Source organism: Trichechus manatus, unplaced genomic scaffold (assembly GCF_000243295.1).
Source record: "Trichechus manatus latirostris isolate Lorelei unplaced genomic scaffold, TriManLat1.0 scaffold00002, whole genome shotgun sequence".
Taxonomy (NCBI): Eukaryota; Metazoa; Chordata; class Mammalia; order Sirenia; family Trichechidae; genus Trichechus; species Trichechus manatus.
In genome coordinates this window covers 33,959,635-33,980,959 of record NW_004443938.1, presented here as the reverse complement: position 1 = coordinate 33,980,959, position 21,325 = coordinate 33,959,635, and the positions used below count along the sequence as shown (strand labels likewise).

At 42.0% G+C, this 21,325-nt stretch overlaps 1 protein-coding gene across 4 annotated transcripts in view; it reads left to right on the top strand.

Annotated features, from left to right (window-relative positions):
• HECA (hdc homolog, cell cycle regulator) overlaps positions 1-21,325 on the top strand; it is a 78,447-nt gene that overhangs the window by 38,972 nt on the left and 18,150 nt on the right. For all 4 annotated transcript variants that reach the window (XR_002823764.1, XR_002823763.1, XM_023729654.1 and 1 more), the window contains exon 2: positions 18,768-19,808. Coding sequence is in view for 2 of the 4 variants with exons in the window: in XM_023729654.1 (XP_023585422.1) it covers positions 18,768-19,808 (1,041 nt within the window). In the remaining 2 variants the exon portion in view is untranslated. The remainder of the gene's footprint in view (positions 1-18,767; positions 19,809-21,325) is intronic.

The following is a 21,325-nucleotide window of genomic DNA, read 5'->3' as shown; positions in this document are numbered from 1 at the left end:
TCTATGCCCTCCTCTAACAACTAACCAATGAAAACAGCAAATGTAGTAACTACGCTAGACTGCCAAGGAATGCCAATGGCTTCAAGTTGCAAACATCCACTAATGAGTCCTTTGACAGGAATTTGGCTCTGTCAGTGACAGGGCAGCATGGTGGACAGGAATGCAGGCTTTGGAGTTAAAGACAATCTTGAGTCTTGGCTCTGCCACTTTTTGGTTTGTGATCTTGGGCAAATCAGTTAATCTTTCTAGGCTCCCGTTTTCTTACCTTACAGATGGGGATGATAACACCTGTGTCATAGGTGAGGGGTAAACGATATGATGTGTTTTCAGATGCTTAGCGCCGTATCAGGCAAATAGTGCTTGATAAATGTTAGCAGTTATTAGAGGTATAGCTGTTGTATCTGTACAGTTACTTGTCTCCTTCAGTGGTGGACGATAGGCTCCATCAGGGCAGGAGACCATCTCTCTCTTACCTCTTGCATTTTCTACACTAAGCACTGGTCGCATAACAGGTGTTCAGAAACATTGAATGAATCAACTTGACACTGATTGACAGCTCATTTTCAGAGACCTAAATATTTTCTTTCTTATGTAATAAGTGTTTATCCCTAACATGAATCCCGGGGCTTTTATTACGTCTCTTAGAACAGGGTCCTTATCAAATGATAGCTGCAAAAATAAATCATGCATCTGCCCCAAATGATTGGTTATTAGTAGCCTTGAAATTTGAAAGCTCTCTGCTAAGAAAACTGACTTATTCAGAGACCAGAACACTTCGAAATGGTTTTCTATATGAAGTTTATATTTAGGGTTTGAGTTTTGAAAGTATTTTGGGAATATAACTATTATACTTTTGGCAGATGTTGATACCTCTAGTTACCTACAGTCAGGTACCCAGATGATCCTGTATTTGAATTCTTTATTGTATTGGTTTTAGAGGGATTTTGTGTGTCAGACCTAGTAAATTGGTATTAAGTCTACTTATCACGTGCTAATAAAAAAAATCTGACCTCAGATCTACAGTATTTCCAGGTGACTAACTTCTGTTGTTTTTATTATCATTTGTTATGATGGAAGAAATTCAGAGTTGTTGTGTCCTGTATTGATGCTTCCTGATTCATTCTAGAAGCAGAAAAGGGGAAACTGGAAATGCTGATGTCATCACATCTGTGCACAGAGTATTACCACTGTTTTTTTGTTTCCAAATATTAATTTTTATATATATTTTTCTATCATTTACTTCACTTTCTAACACAAAAAAGATGAAGTAAACCTACTAGAGCGGTAAGCTGCAAAATCCGGTTTCACACCAAAGGAGAAGATTCTCATTGAATTTGCATTGATGCCAAGCAGGGAGGCAAGGATTGATTAGTATCTTAGACACTGTGGTCAGAATTCAAAATGGTGACAGATTCCTGCAGTGGCTAACACTGAACTGGCTGACATTCAAAGAGTGACATGAGAAAGAGCCAGCCCACAAAGGAAAGCTACATGGCAATAACACACATTGGACAGAGCTGGCCGTTTTTAAACAAAGCCAGAAATAAGTGGGGTTCACAGTGGACCATGAGGTTAAAATGTACCTGCTAAGAGAACTTGATCAGCAGAACTGTAACTCCCTTTCAAGTACTGGCTTGGGTTTATAATAAACTGAAGGCCCTTGTCTTTTTTACTTTTTGTTTTCATAGCTTTCTGTTTGCAAAAAAATAGATAAGACTGTAACAATCAATTTTCCTGTTAAATAGTATTTTGGGTTTTCTTTGCTAGACCAAGTGAAAGTAAAATGAAAGGGTTTTGAAGAACATTTTTGTTGTTGTCCGTTGTGGAAATAATACTTCAACTTGATTAGACGTGTGTATGTGTGCACATGTACACATGCATACAATTACATGGGTAAGGGTATGTTTATAGTTATGTATAGATAAGCTTATATACATGGGTGTGTGTATACCTTATTTCAATCTGTGCCTGTTATATTTTTTCTTTTAATTTACATAAGAATACACGTATATGTGATTAGTTTACCAAATGAATATGACTTTTTCTTACGAAAACAAGTTAACATTAAGATAGTTAATGCCACTGATAAAGGCTAAATAAATATAATAATCTGTTATCCTCATTGTTAAATTGTTACATTGATATTTTTAGTTAGTCATCCTAAGAAGGTTGAATTGGACTCCGTGATTGTGAGTGGTGATGTCATGTAGGAGTCAGTTGGGCTTACACGACCACATCTTTATTACTTGTCATTTCTTAGTTCCTTTCCTTTTTCTCCTCTTTTCCCCATAGGTAAGTTCTCTGAGGCAGATATGGGACTCTCATTTTCATGTTGGCCAGAAATGAATTCCAAGTTGCATAGGTGAGGGAGGAGAAAGGGAGAAGGGGAAGGGAAGGGGATGTTGCTGAGAAAAGCCAAGTGGAGACAAGATTGGGCCCACACGAGGGTGACAGACCCTCAGAAGAGTCTAGACTTTTTGTGGGCTAGAGCCAAGGAGAGAGCACCCCTTAGAAGAAGACAAGGCAGGGCAGAGTTGAAAGGAATCAGGGCCTACTCCACTGTGTTTGGGTTTCACCAGTGAGGTGGGGGAGGGGGGAGGAGATTTTGGTGGGGGGAAAGGTGCATGGACAGATGGAGGAAAAAAGACTGAGGAGGTTGGGTTGGTTGAGTGACAGGAGCCAGCCAAAACTATGTCTTGAGAGAATAGTTGAGAGAGAAACCAGGAGTGATGGAACAGGCAGAGGCCAGGGTATAAGGGAAGGATGAATAGCAAACTGTAGCTGAGGGAGCTGAGAGAGGGAAGGTGGAGGAAAAATGTGGAATGGGTAGGGTGAGCTGGCGTTGGGAACTGAGGGCTCTTTGCTGCTTGTGCCTCTGAATACTTCTCTAAGGAGTGGAACACAGACTATGGTCAAGAGGGCGGCTGCTTCTGGATGGTATTGAGCCTGCGGGGTTCCCAGAGTCAGTGGATCAGCACTCCGCTCCTCTCTCACTTCCCACCCTTCTCTAGCATACGTTGGAAGATGAGGAGGGAGGGGACCACCTTGACACCCGTGGAGTACAGACTTTAATGCATGTTAGGCAAAACAGATGTGAAAATTACGAGGTGGTTAATGAGTTTTTGTTTTGATTATTTATACCCTCCTGTTCCAAAAATAATTTCAAGCAGCTTTCAAAACTACATATAATACTGTAAGATAAATAAATAAGGGAGGATATTAGTGATAGGGAAAATACTATTAGGAAAAATTCATACATGTCTTGAGTCATGTACAAGAGGTTAGATCACAAATTGGGCTTTCACATTTCTAGTAGATAGTGTGCTCTACAGTGTCCATCAGATCAAAACAAGCCAGTTGCTTTGCTATTTATAAGACATTTTAAAATACTGAACAATGTCCATGACAATATCTTTTCATAAATAAAACAAATTTATCAGGCCTGCTTATGTTATTAAAAGCAATCTGTCCAGGGACTGAAACAATGTGGTCAGGTATGCAGCTCACTGATGATCTGGCTTAATTGAGGGATAGATTTTATCTAGCACCGGAGTTACACACCCACATGCCTGTATGACCTCGCTCATGACATAAGTATATGAATGGGCCAGGGATTAAGGCATGGCTGCCTGGAGAGTGCATGCTACAGCTAAAAGGCTTTCAGTTTCACATTTCATAACACAAACGCTGTGCTGGCTTAATAAGACACATTGCAGGCCAAACTGCCCCATTGGAATTCTGATCTAGAGGAATGTGTAGACATCCTGTCATCTAGGAGATCTTAAAAACTTTATCTCACTTGAACTTTTGGAAGATATTGAACAGCAGTGAGTTATGGATTGTATTCTTTTGACAAGTACCTGGTCTATAGATGACCCGTTGCCAGTTAAACGTGTAGCCATATGCTTTACCTTTGGGACAGACTAGAGAAGAGGTAAAATCATGAGGTCACTGGGATTGCAGAGGTAAGGGGAGGTGGCCAACTCCAATATGGCCTTTGGTCTCCAGACACCATTTTGGGGTCCACCAAGAGAGAAGAAACAGGTCCAACATTTTGGGATACCATGTTATTACTTAGGTGGTGAATGGAAATCACATATATAAGATGTGATTAAGGAGTTTTGATTATGGCTAGATTTTGAATATTTGTCCTGGCAAAGGAGAGCATTGATGAGGATAATCAAAATTAAATGCTATAGTGTTTTAGAAGAAGACCATTTCCTATGAAGAGATGATATCAGGTCTTCCCTGGAGTCTTAAAAAATGGAATAGTTTTCTAACTGGACAGTTTCTCTACAGTTATTTATATGCACACATCCATCATTCCACATATCCATCTGTCCATCCATCCATCCAAACACATGCATGCATGCATGCATACATATACTTAATCTGGAGTCCTGTTCCCATCTTGTGATATTGAGATACTTGGTTATGATATTTGGTTCTAAGAGTTCTGGACCTTTCCTTCAGAGTATGTACCTGTCGTACACGTAGATGCTAGGATGCTGCATAGTTTTCAGTAATCCACTATCCTCAAGGTCCAAACCTTCAAGCAAGAGAAAAGGCAGCCTGCTAATTAATTTTCTAGTACAGTGTGATCCCATTATATGCAGATTGAATTATGCAAATTTCAACTAATGAGACATAAATAATATTAAGAAAAGCCTCACATTATGTATACAACTTCAAGGGACACGTTCCCCCAAACTGTGCGTCAAACCATCTCATTTTCAAAGCTGGCAGGCCAATTGAATTGCAAAACTGCTTTGTTACCCAGCAGTACCACCTTTTGTTATAATCAGAAATATCTTGTACTAACGTTTGGCAATTTTATATGAACTCTGTTTATAGAGCTTCTTCGAGAATTTTGGTGACATTTGTGCTTTTATTTTAACCTCCACTGCTATAATTTAAAATTTTTATTATATCTTTCAAAATGTCACCCAAGCATGCTAATAGCAGTGCTGAAAACCAGTAACTTTGAAAGAGAAATCAGGCATTATAAAACACTATGCTATGCCTTGCCATTAATTTATGAGATAAACTCCGAAATATTAGCGATAATGCCAATAAAGTTAAAAAGAACCAGAAAAGCAAAACTACAGCACAATGCCTGCCGATTTATGTGTTCAGGGAGTGCACTTCCCACACTATTCCCCCAGACTATGGGAAAATTGGTCCTGAATTATTAAGTTTTTCAGGACTGCATCGCATGCATAAAATGCAACCAGCTTTTATGAGTCCCCATTACCTAGGCTTGGCTAAGATCGCTTAGGTTGAAAAATACATAAAACAAGGTACTTCTATTTCTGACATTGAGGAGAAGTGAATCTTGAAGGTCACCTTTTCTTTCCTCCTTAAAACTAGTCAGTAAATATTTAATGAAATTATTTTATATATGCCACACCGCATTGCTTGTTGTGTGGCAAGAAGTACATTTCTTGTCCTCAGTGAGCTTAAGTCCACAAAAGAAGTCATGATTGGCAAAAGTAAAAGTTCAAAGAGCAAGCAAGACACTTGACCTGAGATGATTTAATACCCATGCCTAGTGCTGTCAAGAAGGAGATGGTCTGGGCAGGCATTCCTAGCTAAGAGAGGCAGGCAGCACATCCAAGCATAGAGCATGTTGGAGCGATTTGGGGCTGGACGACAATCACCTCCAGGAGAGGCAGGAGGTGAGAGGAGGGTGTGCACCTGTGTGTGGTGAAGGGATAGATAAGAAGGGGTTAATTTAACACTGTCTAAAGTGCCCAGCTTCTGGTGGAATCCAGGTAGACCTTGCACTTGATTTATACTTGGGGAAAGGAAGCTGATTATCTCCTGGTTGTAGCCAACCTCTAAACACGTACAAAGTCCCTTATTCTTACATCATATAATATAAAGTGGTGGAGCCCTGGTAACGCAGTGGTTAAGAGCTCAGGCTGCCAGTCAAAAAGGTCTGCAGTTCGAATCTACCAGCCACTTATTGGAAACCCTACGGGGCAGTTCTACTCTGCCCTGTAGGGTCACTATGAGTTGGAATCGACTCAATAGCAACGGGTTACAGGTTAATATGAAGTAATATGGCCTATAATAATAACTGCTTATATTTAAATGGTGCTTACTATGTGCCAGGTACTGTTTGAATGACTTTGGTAACGTCTTTAATCCTCATAGCAACTTTTTGAGGTAGGTGCTATTATTTCCTCCATTTTACAGGTGAGGAAACGGACACAAGGAGGTTAAGTGGCTTACCAAAAGTCTTTAATATGTGGTGGACCTGAGAGTCATAACCAGGCAGGCTGGCTCCAAAGTCTGTTCCTCAAGCACCACACTCTGTGGCTTCTCTCAGGAAGCTGGAGACAGGACTGACACTCTTGTCAGAAACTTCTTGCCCAGAGGGGAATGTATTTCCAGATAAGAAAAATTACTGTGTGAAAAAAATCAGCAATATTTTATTAAGTGTTCAGAAAATGTAAAATCTGTTTTTGGCGGCTGGATGCAGAAGGAGGGTAGAATAGATGATGTTAAATTTGAGGAAGTGAGGGCGAGGGCCAGGGTCTGCCCTGGCAGAGAAGGCTTGGAGGAACTTAATGTGTAGAAGAACTGGTTAGGAGCAATCTCAACCAGTTAAACTGACTCTCCCCAAGGGTTTGCCCCTTCCCTTCCTCCTTTCTTCATCTTCTAGCCCCTCAGTCACCAGGAGAGTACTGAATCTGGTCAGGGCATTCTTTCCTTCAACAAAACACTTACTAAATACCTAGTGTGATTTTGAAAAGGAGTCCTAGTGGTGCAATAGTTTGTGCTGAACTGCTAACCAAAAGTTTGGTGGTTCGAACCCACCAGCAGCTCCTTGGGAGAAAGACCTGGCAATCTGCTTCTGTAAAGATTACAGCCTAGAAAACTCTATGCGGTAGTTCTAGTCTGTCAACATGGGGTCCCTGTGAGTCAAAATCCACTTGATGGTACCTAACAACAACATGATTTTGAAAGTACTGGGTTTACAAGGATAAATATGACCGAGTTCCTATCTTAGGTTTTGCCTAGAAAGCCTTTTATGAGTTCAGAAAATCCTTTGTCTCCCCTGACCCTCAGAAGCACCCTCCTGCTTGTGAGGTTTGCAACTATCTTAAGAGGGATGAAAATGTAATTTTTGCAGTTAAAAAGCTGTAAATGGCCATGCCTGTGGTGCTTCTCAGCTAGTGTGAATGAGTTTGTGAAGGGGTCTGAGTCTGTCAGGCAGCCAGCATACAAGGCTGCTGTCAGATTCTTCCCTTTTAATAGTTAAGGAGGGGGAGGGATATCAATGAGAGGACTAGGGAGAGAAGACAAACTTTGCCCAAGTGTCCTCAGCCTAGTTACCTATTGTCCAGACTTGAAAATACTTGAGATTTTTGCCCAGAGTGAGATGGCCCCTGTTTATTTTCACCTAGGTAGGGAGAAATGGAAGCTGGGCACTGAGTATTGGATGATGAAGCTGTAAAAACAGGCATTGGGGGATTTACATACATGTTTTTGAAAAAAGCTTTCCCGTATGGGTTGTTAGTTATCACAGCTTATGCTGATATCCCAAGGGATGTGTGTGACATGAGTCCCCACTGAATGCGGGTTTCCTTCTCCCCTCACTTGCCTAAAAGGGTTAGTTGTAGCAGATGAATCTATATGTTGTATCAGATGAATCTATATTACACTGACACCTTTATGGGACTGCTGTTCTTAAAAGAGCTAGGGGTTTTGTAATTTTAGATACCACTTTCACAGAGCAATCAAATAGCCTTCTATAATACTGCTAAATTGTTGTAGGTCTGATTTTGAATGCCACCAGTGCTGTTTTGAAGAATTATAAAATCTTTTCTTGTATATTTTGGTTAATTATAAGACTTAGGGAGTTGAAAAAGAGGCCTAGCATTATTTATATATTTACTTAATATCTAAACACTTACTGTGTGTCTGTAACATTAGATAGAAAATGTAGGAAATGGATCAGTTTGCATCTAGTTGGGGAGTCAAATACACAGATATGCAGTTACGGTAGAATAATTATGAAGCAGCATAAAAGAGTGAACATTTTAGTGGAAATTTACAAAGTGCTTCCATGTACATTTGAGGTGAGTAGGGAAGCATTTTATCCTTGTTTTGCAGATGAGGAAACTGAAGAAACTGCTCAGTGTCAAATATTAGTCCGTGGCAGAGGTGACACCCATAGCACTCCCTCATCATTCCCAGCCATCATTCCAGTGTGGATAACAGAAAGGTGAGGTTAGAGGGGGAGATAAATTTGAGCCAAGCCTTGAAAGAAAAAACATTTGTGAGGTAGAGGCTGGCTTCCCTCTGCTTCATCAGAAGGCTGTGGGAGATGTAAAGCGTTGTCAGAAGTCCTCAGACTATTCCCAAGGCTCATCCTGTTATGAATTGCCTACCTCTCTTCGAGACTCCCTCAGGCTGGAGTGTGTGATGGGGTGAGGTGTCTGCTGCGCTTATTACTTGATACTAAACAACCTGTTGGCTTAGTATTTGTCTTTGAAGCCTGGCCACACCACCACATCAAAGTGGCTGACATGTAAACAAGTGGGGCTGGCAAGCAGATGTGGGGCTCTTCCTTGTAGAGTTCTTGAAGGTAGCAAAGCAGGTGAGATCGGCTGTGATGATTACAGACATTACAGGGACAGGGATGTGGGTAGAGCTATGGGGCCTCCACCATGTTCCATGCACGCGTTCTGGTAGAGCTTTTAGCATGATTTACCAGTCTTTCCATCTCCAAAGACCTGGTGCATAGGAAGTGCTCAACATTGGTTGAATGATACTTTTTCAGCTTTTGTGCAAAGATACGTTGTTTTTAGGTGCCGTTGAGTCAGTTCTGACTCATAGCGACCCATGTACAACAGAACGAAATGCTGCCCGATCCTGCGCCTCCTCACAGTCGTTGATATGCTTGAACCCATTGTTGCAGCCACTGTGTCAGTCTATCTCTTTGAGAGTCTTCCTCTTTTTCGCTGACCCTCTGCCTTTCCAAGCATGATGTCCTTCTCCAGAGACTGGTCCCTCCTGATAATATAGCCAGAGTACGTGAGACAAAGTCTTGCCATCCTTGCTTCCCCCTTTAGTCTTCCTTTCTTTAATGTGAAAGTAGTTCGTAAAGAAATATCATCAAATTAGTCTCAGCATTAAAAAAATTTTAATTTTATATGACTGTAAAAGTATAGTTAGGTCATCCCTTAATTTGATTTCATTAGCCCTGGGTTAATATCATTTTGGTTACTTACATTACATCCCAGAGACATTCCCTTCAAGGCTATTCATCTGAAGGATTGAGGATAAAAGCAACTGAACTTTAATTGACTAATTAACATTTTAAAGGCCATGAAAGGTCACAGCACAGGGGACTGCAGTTAATTTACTCAGAGTTTACAAACCACTCTTCTTTTCCACTTCACTTCAGTACACTGCAGTACTTTTAGGTCTTTCTGTCTGGGGCTACAGCTCTCTCTCCTCTTCCTTCTGCTCCGCCTGTCATCTGTGGGTTTGATGTGCTGCTGTCTTTTTGATGCAACTTTATTCATTACCCGGTTTGTGCAAGGCCTGGGGCCAGTGGTGCCAGGAACACAAAGATGAGTGAGAAACATCCTCTCCTGAGCTGTCACCAAGGGGAGTACGATAAGGGACTTAACCCTTGGGGGACTCGTGGGACATACAGTATCTGTACCACTTTTTATGCCTCTGGAGTTCTTTGGGAAGGAGGTAACCGGATTTTAACATGTTTAGCCTCAAGATGGGAGCCTTTTGAAATGCGTGAAACTAAAAAATCCAGAGTCGGGAACCTCATTTTTGTGTACGTTGAACATTCTTAGGTGATGCCTCCCAGATGTGTGAATTTACTAAATTTTTGACAAGTTTGCCTTTATTTCTGTGAGATAAGCCTCCTCACTATGTTTCCCAGTTACTATGTTCTTGTGAGAATATACTTATCACGAGAATAAGCTATTGCCAGTCTTCATTCAGTCATAGTGGTCATTTTCTCCTTTATGCCATTCATTGTTTCCAAGTGTTACTGGTTCCCCTCTTTTCTAGCCTCTGAACAGTAAATAATGTCTTTCCAATAAAGAAGAATGCATTGCAGTGGTACTTTTCAAGAGTCTTAGGCCCCTGTAAGTTATTCTTTTTTTCCCCCCATACAAAAATTTATACATACACTGTTATGTGACTCTAATTGCTTTCCCCATAGTGCGACAGCACACTCCTCCTTTTCCCCATGTCCATTCAACCAGCTCCTAACCCTCTCTGCCTTCCCATTTCACCTCCAGACAGAAGCTGCCCGTTTAGTCTCTTGTATCTACTTGAGCTAAGAGGCACACTCCTCATGAGTATCAATTTATGTCCCACAATGCAATCCAATCTCCGTCTGAAGAGTTGGCCTTGGAAATTGTTTCAGTTCTGGGCTGATAGAGAATCCAGGGGCCATGGTTTCTGGAGTACCTCCAGTCTCAGTCAGACCATTAAGTCTGGTCTTCTTACTAGAATTTGAGTTCTGCACCCCACCTTTCACCTGCTCCATCTGTGACTCTCTGTTGTGTTCCCTGTCAGGGCAGTCATTGGTGGTAGCTGGGCACCATCTAGTTCTTGTGGTCAGAGGCTGATGAAGTCTCTGGTTTATGTGGCCCTTTCTGTCTCTTGGGCTAGTACTTTCCTTGTGTCTTTGGTGTTTTTCATTTTCCTTTACTCTAGGTAGTTGGGACCAATTGATGTATCTTAGATGACTGCTTGCAAGCTTTTAAGACCCCAGATGCCACTCACCAAAGTAGGATGCAGAACATTTTCTTAATAAGCTTTGTTATGCCACTTGACCTAGATGTCCCCTGAAAGCGTGGTCCCAGACTTCTACCCCTGCTACTCTGTCAGACTCCTGTAAGTTATTCTTAACACACATTCATTGACTCATATCAGTAGGACTTACTGTGTTTTGGTGTCTGCGGGGACATTTGTGATCCCAGTCAATGGATATAATGGGGTCTGCTGGGACATATGTAATCACAGATAATTGGTATGAAAATCTATAATTCATAACAAAAATTCTGAATTAGTCCCTTAATCAGCTTACCTTTCATTAGTGAAAACACATGGTATCAAGAAAAAATTCAAAGAAGAAAATAAGTGGGTCACCAAAGGATTTTAAGTGAGATTCAGACCAGACCATGCTGATGAGACTCAGGATAGAGGGGAAACTGGGAGTCCTGGAGAAATCAGTGTTTTTAGAGCTGGGCTTTAAAAGAGGAGGAGGAAGAGAGGGAGGTTTACTATGTGCTAGGCCCTGTTTTAAGGGCTACAGGCGTATTGGTTTGTTTCATTCTTATAACAACCAGATGAGGTACATTCTGTTATTATCTGCATTTTAAAGTGAGGAAGCTGACACAAAGAGAAGTAACTTGTCCAAGAGGACACAGCTCAGAATCCGTACTCTTGGGATTCCAACTCAGACAGCCGAGTTGCATAGTCTGTACTGTAAATTGCTACAGTACACTGAATGGGATTTTGATAAAAGAAGACAAAGGATTGTGGACCCCTGGGGGTGGATAAGGAAGCTACAGAGATCAGGTAGTGATGATCAGATACATGGAAGCAGGAAGGTTGGCTTAGGGCCACTTTGCTGCAGCCCTGAGATCCCACACTGAAGCGGATAATGGTAGCATATTATAGACATAACTATGGATCACAACAGACTATTGTCTGATATAGTGCTGGAAGATGAGCCCCCTCGGTTGGAAAGCACTACTCAATAGCTACAACAATGGACCCAAACATACCAATGATCATGAAGATTGTGCAGGACCTAGCAATGTTTTGTTCTGTTATACATAAGGTCTCCCTGAGTTGGAGGCAACTCAAAGACAACTAACAACAACATAGCCATAACTTATGCTTCTGCAGGCTATGTGGGTCCTATCACCTAGGCTGTGTCATTTGTGGAATATTGTACTTGTAATTCAGTGGGCAGTGGTGAGGTTGTCAAGCTTTTTGAGTAAAGGAATCATAATTTGTACCCTCTTGTGGTAGTTCAGTGGTAGAATTCTTGCCTTCCCTGTGGGAGACCTGTGGACCTGGGTTCCATTCCCACCAATGCACCTCATGCACTGCTGCTACCCATCTGTCAGTGCATGTTTCTGTGATGTTGAACAGGTTTCAGTGGCTCTTCTAGACTAAGACAGACTAGGAAGAAAGGCTTGGTGGTCTACTTCCATAAATCAGCCGGTGAAAACTCTATGGATCACAATGGTCTGATCCCATTGTGTGTGGGGCTGTCTTGAGTCAGGGCCCGACTCTACTGCAGCTAACAACAATCTATCTCTTCACCCTGTCAGTGTTTTTGGCCTTCATTCCCTCAGTTGATGTCCCCTGCCCCTTCCCTTCCTTCTCTCTACAGTTACACTTCCAGAAAGAGTTTTCTGGCGAGTCCTCTACTCACTGTTTCTACTTCTTCACCTCCCACTCACTCATCACTGTCTGCTCTGACCGTGAGCCCCATCATCCCACTGGACCAGCCCTCACTGAGATGTCACTGCTCATTCTGATGAGGACATCTCACTCTCTATCTTATCCAGTGGTTCTCACCTGGGGGTGACTTTGCCCCCAGAAGACATTTGACAATGTCTGTAGACATTTTGGGGTGTTAAAAGATCCCCCCCGACAGCATTGAGAAAATTTTCTTTTTTGTCTTCACAACCTGGTGGTGTAATTCTCTAGACTAACATCTCTGCCATTCACATCCGTTGCTGTTGAGTCGATTCCTACTCATAGTGACCTTATAAGACAGAGTAGGACTGCATCATAGGGTTTCCCAGGCTGTAACCTATATGGGAGCAGACTGCCACATCTTTCTCCCGCAGAGCGGCTGGTGGGTTTGAACTGCTGACCTTTTGGTTAGCAGCTGAGCGCTTTAACCACTGTACCACCAGAGCTCCTTTCTCTGCCATTCAAAAAAAACAAAACACAAACCTGATGCTGTCAGGTTGATTCTGACTCATAATGACCCTACCATTAGGGATGACAATTAGGGATGAGGCGAGTGTCTGGTTTCTAGCTTCTCTATGGTATTTAGGACAAACTAAATACCCCAGCTAGTATTCTACTGGCATCTAGTGGATAGAGGCTAGGGATGCTGCTGAACATCTTACAGTGCACAGGGTGGTCCCCACAGTGAAGAATCATCCAGCCCAAAATGTCAGTAGTTCTGAGGTTGAGAAACGCTGATCTTCACTGACACTCTGCCACATTTAACACTCCTCCATTCTTAAAACTCTCCCCTGAATCCCTTGACATGATTCTTTCCTGACTTGTCTTCCAGTGAATTCTCAGTTCATTGCTTATCTGTCTCTGTGGTGGACTCTTCTCATCCAGCCTTTTAATGTTGCTTACCAGGATTCTTTTCCCAGTCCTTGTCTCTGCCCGCTACTCACAGACCTCTTGGTCTGTGTCATTCTCAAGGATTTAACCTCCATCTCTGGGCAAGTAACTCCACGCCTGTATTCACAGCTCTAGCTCTTTTTTTTTTTGCCGTTTTAAATGTACAATTCAGTGACATTAAATACATTCACCATATTGTATAACCGTTATTACCACTATATATTTTTGCAATGTTTACATCACCCCAAACAAAAACTCTGTACTCCTTCAGCAATAACTTCCATTCTCTCCTCCTTCCAGCCCCTGTTGTTATTGTTGTTAGGTGCTGTCAAGTCAGTTCTGACTCATAGTGACCTTATGTACAACAGAACAAAACACTGCCTGGTCCTGTGCCATCCTCACAATCATTGTTATGCTTGAGCCCATTGTTGCAGCCACTGTGTCAATCCATCTTGTTGAGGGTGGTCTTCTTTTTCGCTGACCCTCTACTTTACAAGCATGATGTCCTTCTCCAGGGACTGGTCCCTCCTGATAACATATCCAAAGTGTGTGAGAGGAAGTCTTGTCATCCTTGCTTCTAAGGAGGATTCTGGCTGTACTTCTTCCAAGACAGATTTGTTTGCTCTTTTGACAGTCCATGGTATAGTCAATATTCTTCACCAGCACCATAATTCAAAGGCTTGGGTTCTTCTTTGGTCTTCCTTATTCATTGTCCAGCTTTCACATGTATATGAGGCAGTTGAAGATAACCATGGCTTGGGTCAGGCACACCTTAATCCTCAGGGTGACGTCTTTGCATTTTAACACTCTAAGGAGATCTTTTGCAGCAGATTTGCCTGATGCTATATGTGATTTGATTTCTTGACTGCTGCTCCCCATGGGTGTTGACTGTGGATCCAATAAAATGAAATCCATGACAGCTTCAATAGTTTCTCTGTTTATCATGATGTTGCTTGTTGATTCAGTTGTGAAGATTTCTGTTTTCTTTATGTTGAAGTGTAATCCATACTGAAGGCTGTAGTCTTTGATCTTCATCAATAAGTGCTTCAAGTCATCTTCATTTTCAGCAAGCAAGGTCGTATCTTCTGCATATCACAGGTTGTTAATGAGTCTTCCTCCAATCCTTATGCTGCGTTCTTCTTCATATAGTCCAGCTTCTTGGATTATTTGCTCAGCATACAGATTGAGTAAGTAAGGTGAAAGGATACAACCTTGACTCACACCTTTCCTGATTTTAAGCAATGCGGTATCCACTTGTTCTTTCTGTTCAAATGACTGCCTGTTGGTCTATGTACAGGTTCCTCATGAGCATAATTAAGTGTTCTGGAATTCCCATTCTTTGCAATGTTAGTCTATAATTTGTTATGATCTACACAGTTGAATGCCTTTGCACAGTCAATGAAACGTAGGTAAACATCTTTTTGGTATTCTCTGCTTTCAGCCAAGATCCATCTCACATCAGCAATGATATCCCTCGTTCCACATCCTCCTCTGAATCCAGCCTGAATTTCTGGCAGTTCCCTGTCAATATACTGAAGCAGCTGCTTTTGAATGTTCTTCAGCAAAAATTCCCTAGTGTGTGATATTAGTGATATCCAGCCCCTGGTAACCACTGATCTACTTTGGTCTCTGTGCATTTGCCTATTCTAAATATTTCATGTACATGGGATCATACAGTATTTATCCTTTTGTGTCTGACATTTCTTATTCAGCATAATTTTTTCACAGTTCATCCAGGTCGTATCATGTATCAGTTTCTTTTGTGTTTATGACTTAATAATATCCCATCATATGCATGTACATTTTGTTTATCTATTCATCTGTTGATGAACACTTGTGTTGTTTCTGTCTTTGACTATTGTGAATAATACTGCAGTGAACGTTGATATACCCATGTATGTTTGAGTCCCTGCTTTCAAGTCTTTTGGGTATATACTGAGGAGTGGAATTGCTGGGTCGTATGATAATTCTATGTTTAACTGTTTGAGGAACCCCTAGACTCTTCCATAGTGGCTGGACTATTTTGTATTCCCACCAGCAATGTGTGAGGTTTTCCAGTTTCACCACATCCTATCTCACTTGTTTGTGCTGGTTTTCTGATAACAGTAGATATGAAGTAATACTTAATTGTGGTTTTGATTTGCATTTCCTTAATGACTGACCACCTTGGTATCTTGGCTCATCGACCATTTGTATATCTTCTTTGTGGAAATGTTTATTTAAATCCTCTGCCCATTTTTTAATCGGGTTATTTGTCTTTTTGTTGTAGGTGTAGCTCTAGCTCCTTTGAGCTCCAGTTGTGTCTTTTTCCACCTCAGTGTTGGGTAAATACTTCCAACTCAGCAGGTCCAAAATAAGGCCAGCTCAGTCTTCTTCCATTCTAACCTGCCCTTGCTGTTATCACTGTCCATCAGCATTTACCCCAAGGAACCCTGAGTCACCTTACATTGCTTCAATAGCTCAGTCACTCATAATTTCTCACCTGTGTGATTACAGCTTCCTCCACCTCCTTCCTCCCCCAGTAGCCTCCGGTCTCACACCCCACTGCCGCTAGGGTGAACTTTTTGAAACAACTCTGACTGTGGGAGCCTATAGCTGAGAGTTCTCCTTTAGCTGCTTATCTGTAACATACAATGTCCAAACTCCTGAATGTGGCATATAGAACCTTCTTGATCAAGCGAAAATGGTTCTCTACTGGGGATAGTACTGTTTTCTAAAAGTATGGGGTGAGGGGGTGCTTGAAAACATATGAACAATTGGAGCTACCACAATGGGGTTGGTAGAGTGGGTAGGGAGCTACAGATATTTAGTGCCCAGGGTCCAGTGATGCTAAACTTCCTAAAATGCACTGGACTGTTCCACCTCGCAAAGAATTGTCCAGATGTCAGTAATGCCCCCATTAAGAGATAGTAAATTTAATTTTTAGCTCGTGCCTTGAGAAATAAAGAGGGAAGTGCTAAGGATCCAGCCCTGAGGAGTACTTATTTCAGGAATGGGAGGTAAAAGAGGAGCTGGAGAAAAAGCTGGAAAGTGAGGATGATAATAATAAAATAGCAGTGAAATGAAAGAGGAACTTCAAGGGGAGTGGTCAGTTTTTTTGAAATTTGTAGAAAAGCAGAAAAGACACCAACTGGGGAAGATGGTTAGTGGTGTTGCTCTTTGTGCTCTTCTCATCCCAGGCCTGTTGATCACACTCAACCCACGCCCCATACAACTGATACCACGCGTTTGGGTCTGTGGCATTGCCTCGGATCTCCTTCCGTCGTTCTGCCTGTCTTTGTTCTGTTGCTGTACTGTCTGCCTTTCAGTCTCACGGTTCTGGCCCCACCTTTGGTCCTTGGACTAGATCAGTTTTTCCATCTCTGGTTTGGACTCACAACCACCTCATTACACAGGTTCTTTTACAAATGAAGATATTCTAAGCTGTATTGTAAAGTTTCAACTAGTGACAAGGACAACAGCAACAACATTATTGTGCTGTGCTAAACTCTACAAGCATTTCTTATTTAATCCTCACAAAAATCTCTGTAAGGTAGCTACTATAATTATGTCCATTTTGCCACTGAGGAAATTGAAGATTAAATAAATGAAATAACTGGTCCACTGTGAAACAGCTAGTTGTGTGGGGCTAGTACTTAACCCTTCCATCACTTTTGGCATAAAGGGTATGCCAGCCACTTTTTATGCCTCTGAACCTTTGGGGTAAGGCATTATTCAGATTCTAAAGCGTTTAGTGTCAAGGTAGGTCCCTTTTGAAAAGTGTGAAGCTCAGCCTACCAGAGTTGGAGCCTCATTGTTGTGTATGTTGAGTATTCTATTAGATGATGCTTCCTGAATGTGTTTAGTTTTGTAAACTTTTATAAACTTCTGTCTTTTTTTTTTTGAATTTGGTGAGATAAGGCTTGCAAGCATAATTGTGGCTTTCCTGGGTGATAGTTAGGGAGCCCTGATTGGTTTGTTTTGGTTTTTCTGTGTCATAGTTGGAAAACCAGAGGTTTCCCATGTAACCTAATGGAAAGGTGCCAGGAATAAATTATCTACCTAGTTCTCAGTGGCATACTGTCATGTCCCAGCTTGGTGGCACCAAGGTGCCACTCACCTCATTGGCAGATTGTATTGCCAGATCATATTTCTCAAAATCTATATTACCAACCAAAAAATTTAAACACACTAAATTAGTAAGCATGCATTCCAATACTGAAAACACATGGCATCAGAAAAAAAAATAAAGTTAACGGAAGGGTTATAACACATATCTGTTTGACAGGTTTGTTCATAAATCCTGAGCTCAGATAATGGAGCCCTGGTGGCGTAGTGGTTAAGAGCTTGGCTGCTAATCAAAAGATTGGCAGTTTTAATCCACCAGCTGCTCCTTGGAAACCCTAGGGGGTAGTTCTACTCTGTCCTATAGGGTCGCTATCAGTCAGCTTGACGGCAGTGGGTTAGTTAGGTTAAGCTCAGATATTCAGTTGCCATTGAGAAGTTACAGGGACCCAGATTTACTTCTTAAGAAATAGGTTCTCCTTGTGTGACCATGCTTTTCTTTCCTTTCTGGGAATCTGCCTGGCTGTTCGGACCCCATGTGGGACATATGTTTAAGACAGGGTAGAAAGATCTCATTGTTGCTGCTTTCTGTCTTGATAGTTTTGGGAGACTTCTCTTTTTTTCTTCACAACCTGGCAGTGTAATTCTGTGTAGACCAACAGTTAATTTGATAAATATCCCTGCCATCAGGTATGGAATAACTGAAGAAGAAAATTAGAGCTGAGGCTGGTCTATTTTCTAGCTTCTTATGTATTTAGGACAACCTAAACCCCATGATATAGAGCTTTGAGATACCACCAATGTGGTGGTATCTCCCTTTCGGAGATACCACCAAATGTGGTGGTATCTCCCTTTCGGAGATACCACCAAATGTGGTGGTATCTCCCTTTCGGAGATACCGCCAGAATTAGTTGGTTAAGTAGCTTCAGCATTTATTTCCTAGTTGCTGGAGTGACTCATTTTTCAAGGAACCCTGGAACTGCCTGTCATTACACCCACATCCTAGGAAAACCTCATAGCATACTGTTGGAAGTACTGACACAGAGCTAATTGCACTGTGAAGGATTTGGACTTTCTGAAGCTCACTGGTATGTTTTTCAGCATTTAAAAAATATCAGAAAATAAATACCCTTGGCACAACATCATACCAGAAGAAAATGGTAAATATTTTCTAGCCCTGCCTGTGGTGGTAAAGCCAGCAGTAGAACTCTTGACACTGGAAAGATTGAACCTTTGGCTTGATTGGGCTACTGCGGGATGGTAGTCTTGATCTCTGAACTGATATCAGCTGGAATCCTAGTGTTCTGTATACTGAAGTTCTTTCTCTTTTTTTTGTTCCTTCCCAGAAGCTCCTTGTGCCACACCCCTGATCTGCAGCTTCGGGCGACCGGTTGACCTGGAGAAGGACGACTACCAGAAGGTGGTGTGTAACAACGAGCACTGTCCCTACAGCACCTGGATGCACCTGCAGTGTTTCTATGAGTGGGAGAGCAGCATCCTGGTCCAGTTCAACTGCATCGGCCGGGCACGCAGCTGGAATGAGAAGCAGTGCCGCCAGAACATGTGGACAAAGAAGGGCTACGACCTGGCCTTCCGCTTCTGCTCCTGCCGCTGTGGACAAGGCCACTTAAAGAAGGACACAGACTGGTACCAGGTGAAGCGGATGCAGGACGAGAAGAAGAAGAAATCTGGATTGGAAAAGAACACAGGGAAGCCCCTGGCTGAGGCCGTGGAGGAGGTGAAGAAGTGCAGGCCGCAGAACAAGCCCCAAAAAGGCCTGAACCATGATCTCCCCCGACGGCATTCCATGGACCGTCAGAACTCCCAGGAAAAAGCAGTCAGTGCCGTGGCCTACGGTGCCCGCTCCCCCTGCGCCTCCCCTGGCCAGTCCCCACCCACCGGCTACTCCATCCTCTCCCCTGCCCACTTCAGCGGTCCCCGCTCCTCGAGATACCTTGGGGAATTCCTAAAGAATGCCATACATCTTGAGCCTCACAAAAAGGCCATGGCTGGGGGCCACGTGTTCAGAAATGCCCACTTTGATTACAGTCCAGCCGGGTTATCGGTTCACAGGGCGGGGCACTTTGACGCTCCCGTGCAGTTCCTGCGGCGGCTCGACCTCTCTGAGCTGCTCACGCACATCCCCAGGCATAAGCTGAACACTTTCCACGTGCGCATGGAAGACGATGCCCAAGTGGGCCAGGGCGAGGATCTACGGAAGTTCATCCTCGCGGCCCTCAGTGCCAGCCATAGAAATGTTGTAAACTGTGCACTGTGCCACCGAGCGCTCCCGGTGTTTGAACAGTTCCCCCTGGTGGACGGAACTCTGTTCCTAAGCCCATCGAGACACGATGAGATTGAATATGACGTGCCTTGTCACCTTCAAGGTATAGGTGTTCATTCACCTTGCCTGCTTTTTGTTTGTTAGAAGCCTAAAAGCAAACAAGATGGAGTTACTTTGTTCTGGCTTAATTTTAGCTGCTGCTGCTGCTTTGTTCTAGGCAGGTGCTGGGTAACCTTTGAATATTCCAGCATCAGCCAGTGATGGGGTGGCAGTGCTGGTTGTTTTTTTTCCCTTAATCTGATGTCATCGTACCATGCACAGTTATCTTAGTGGATAATTTTAGGTTTTGCCATAATTTGAAGATAGGATTGCTGGTGTATAGTTTTTCATAATTGGGAGGGTATTTAGAGACGGAATTGCACAATTATGTCACTTGCTATAAAATAGTTGGCTTTGAAACTTAAAGTGTACGGGAAGCTATGTATTCTTTTGATCCATGTAAACGTAACAGAGTGGGAGGGAAAGTAGGGGTTAGAGCCAGCATGTTTTTAGATTAGTTGAATAAATTTCAGAACTAACAAAAAATGAGAATGTTTTGATAGCAGCAAATGAAAAATGGGGAATTACTAAAAACTGAGAAATTACCCTGATGGTATAGGGAGTGAGGTAGGGCAGGGGTTCAGTGTTTACTTGCTATGCCTGTGGATGACAGGCAAGGACTTGGGTTCATTTCAGCCATAAATTGAATGACAGGTGTTGGTTAGTATAACTGAAAAATCTGTCCATTCATATGAAACTATTGAACTTACATAAATATGGGGTGCTGATATATAGCATGTTGATAACCTTAAAAGTTAAATAGTGCTAACAAAACGTCTGTAGTAAAAATAACATATCCCCACTATTTTCTTACTACCCCGTTGTCTAAGTCTCCAAATCCAAAGACACTTTCAAATCGTACTTGATTTTTCAGATTTTTACCATCATAGTTTAAGACACTGCTGTCTTCTTTCTCCAATTTTAGATATTATCTGTTGACTTACTTTTAGGGTGGATAACTGTTTAAGCTTTTTTTTTTTTTTTTTTTTTTATAACATCTTCCCCCTTTCTCCCAGTATAATATATCACAATTCTTGGTTAAATCTTTAAAGCTGTTAATATTATGAATAAATATTTAGTGCTGATCCAAGAAGTATAGGTGGATTTCCTGTAAGTAGTACTGTATTTCCATTCTAGGACAACTTTTGTTTTTATTGGATTTAATAATTGCTTCACATTTTCATTTGCTTAGCCTTCTTTGAAACTTTGGCTGATTGTTTTCACTCTTTGGCAGCTCTTCAGACCATCTCTCAAAAAACATTTCCGCATACCTGCCAGACATTTTTTTCTCTTTTTTTTATTGTGCTTTTGGTGAAAGTTTACATAGCGAATTAGTTTCTCATTAAACAATTAATACACATACTGTTTTGTAACATTGATTACCAACCCTCCAACCTGTCAACACTCTCCCCTTCTCAACCTTGGGTTCCTCGTTTCCATTTGTCCAGCTTTCCTGTCCCCTCCTGCCTTCTTGTCCTTGCGCCTGGGCTGGTGTGCCCGTTTAGTCTTATATACATGATA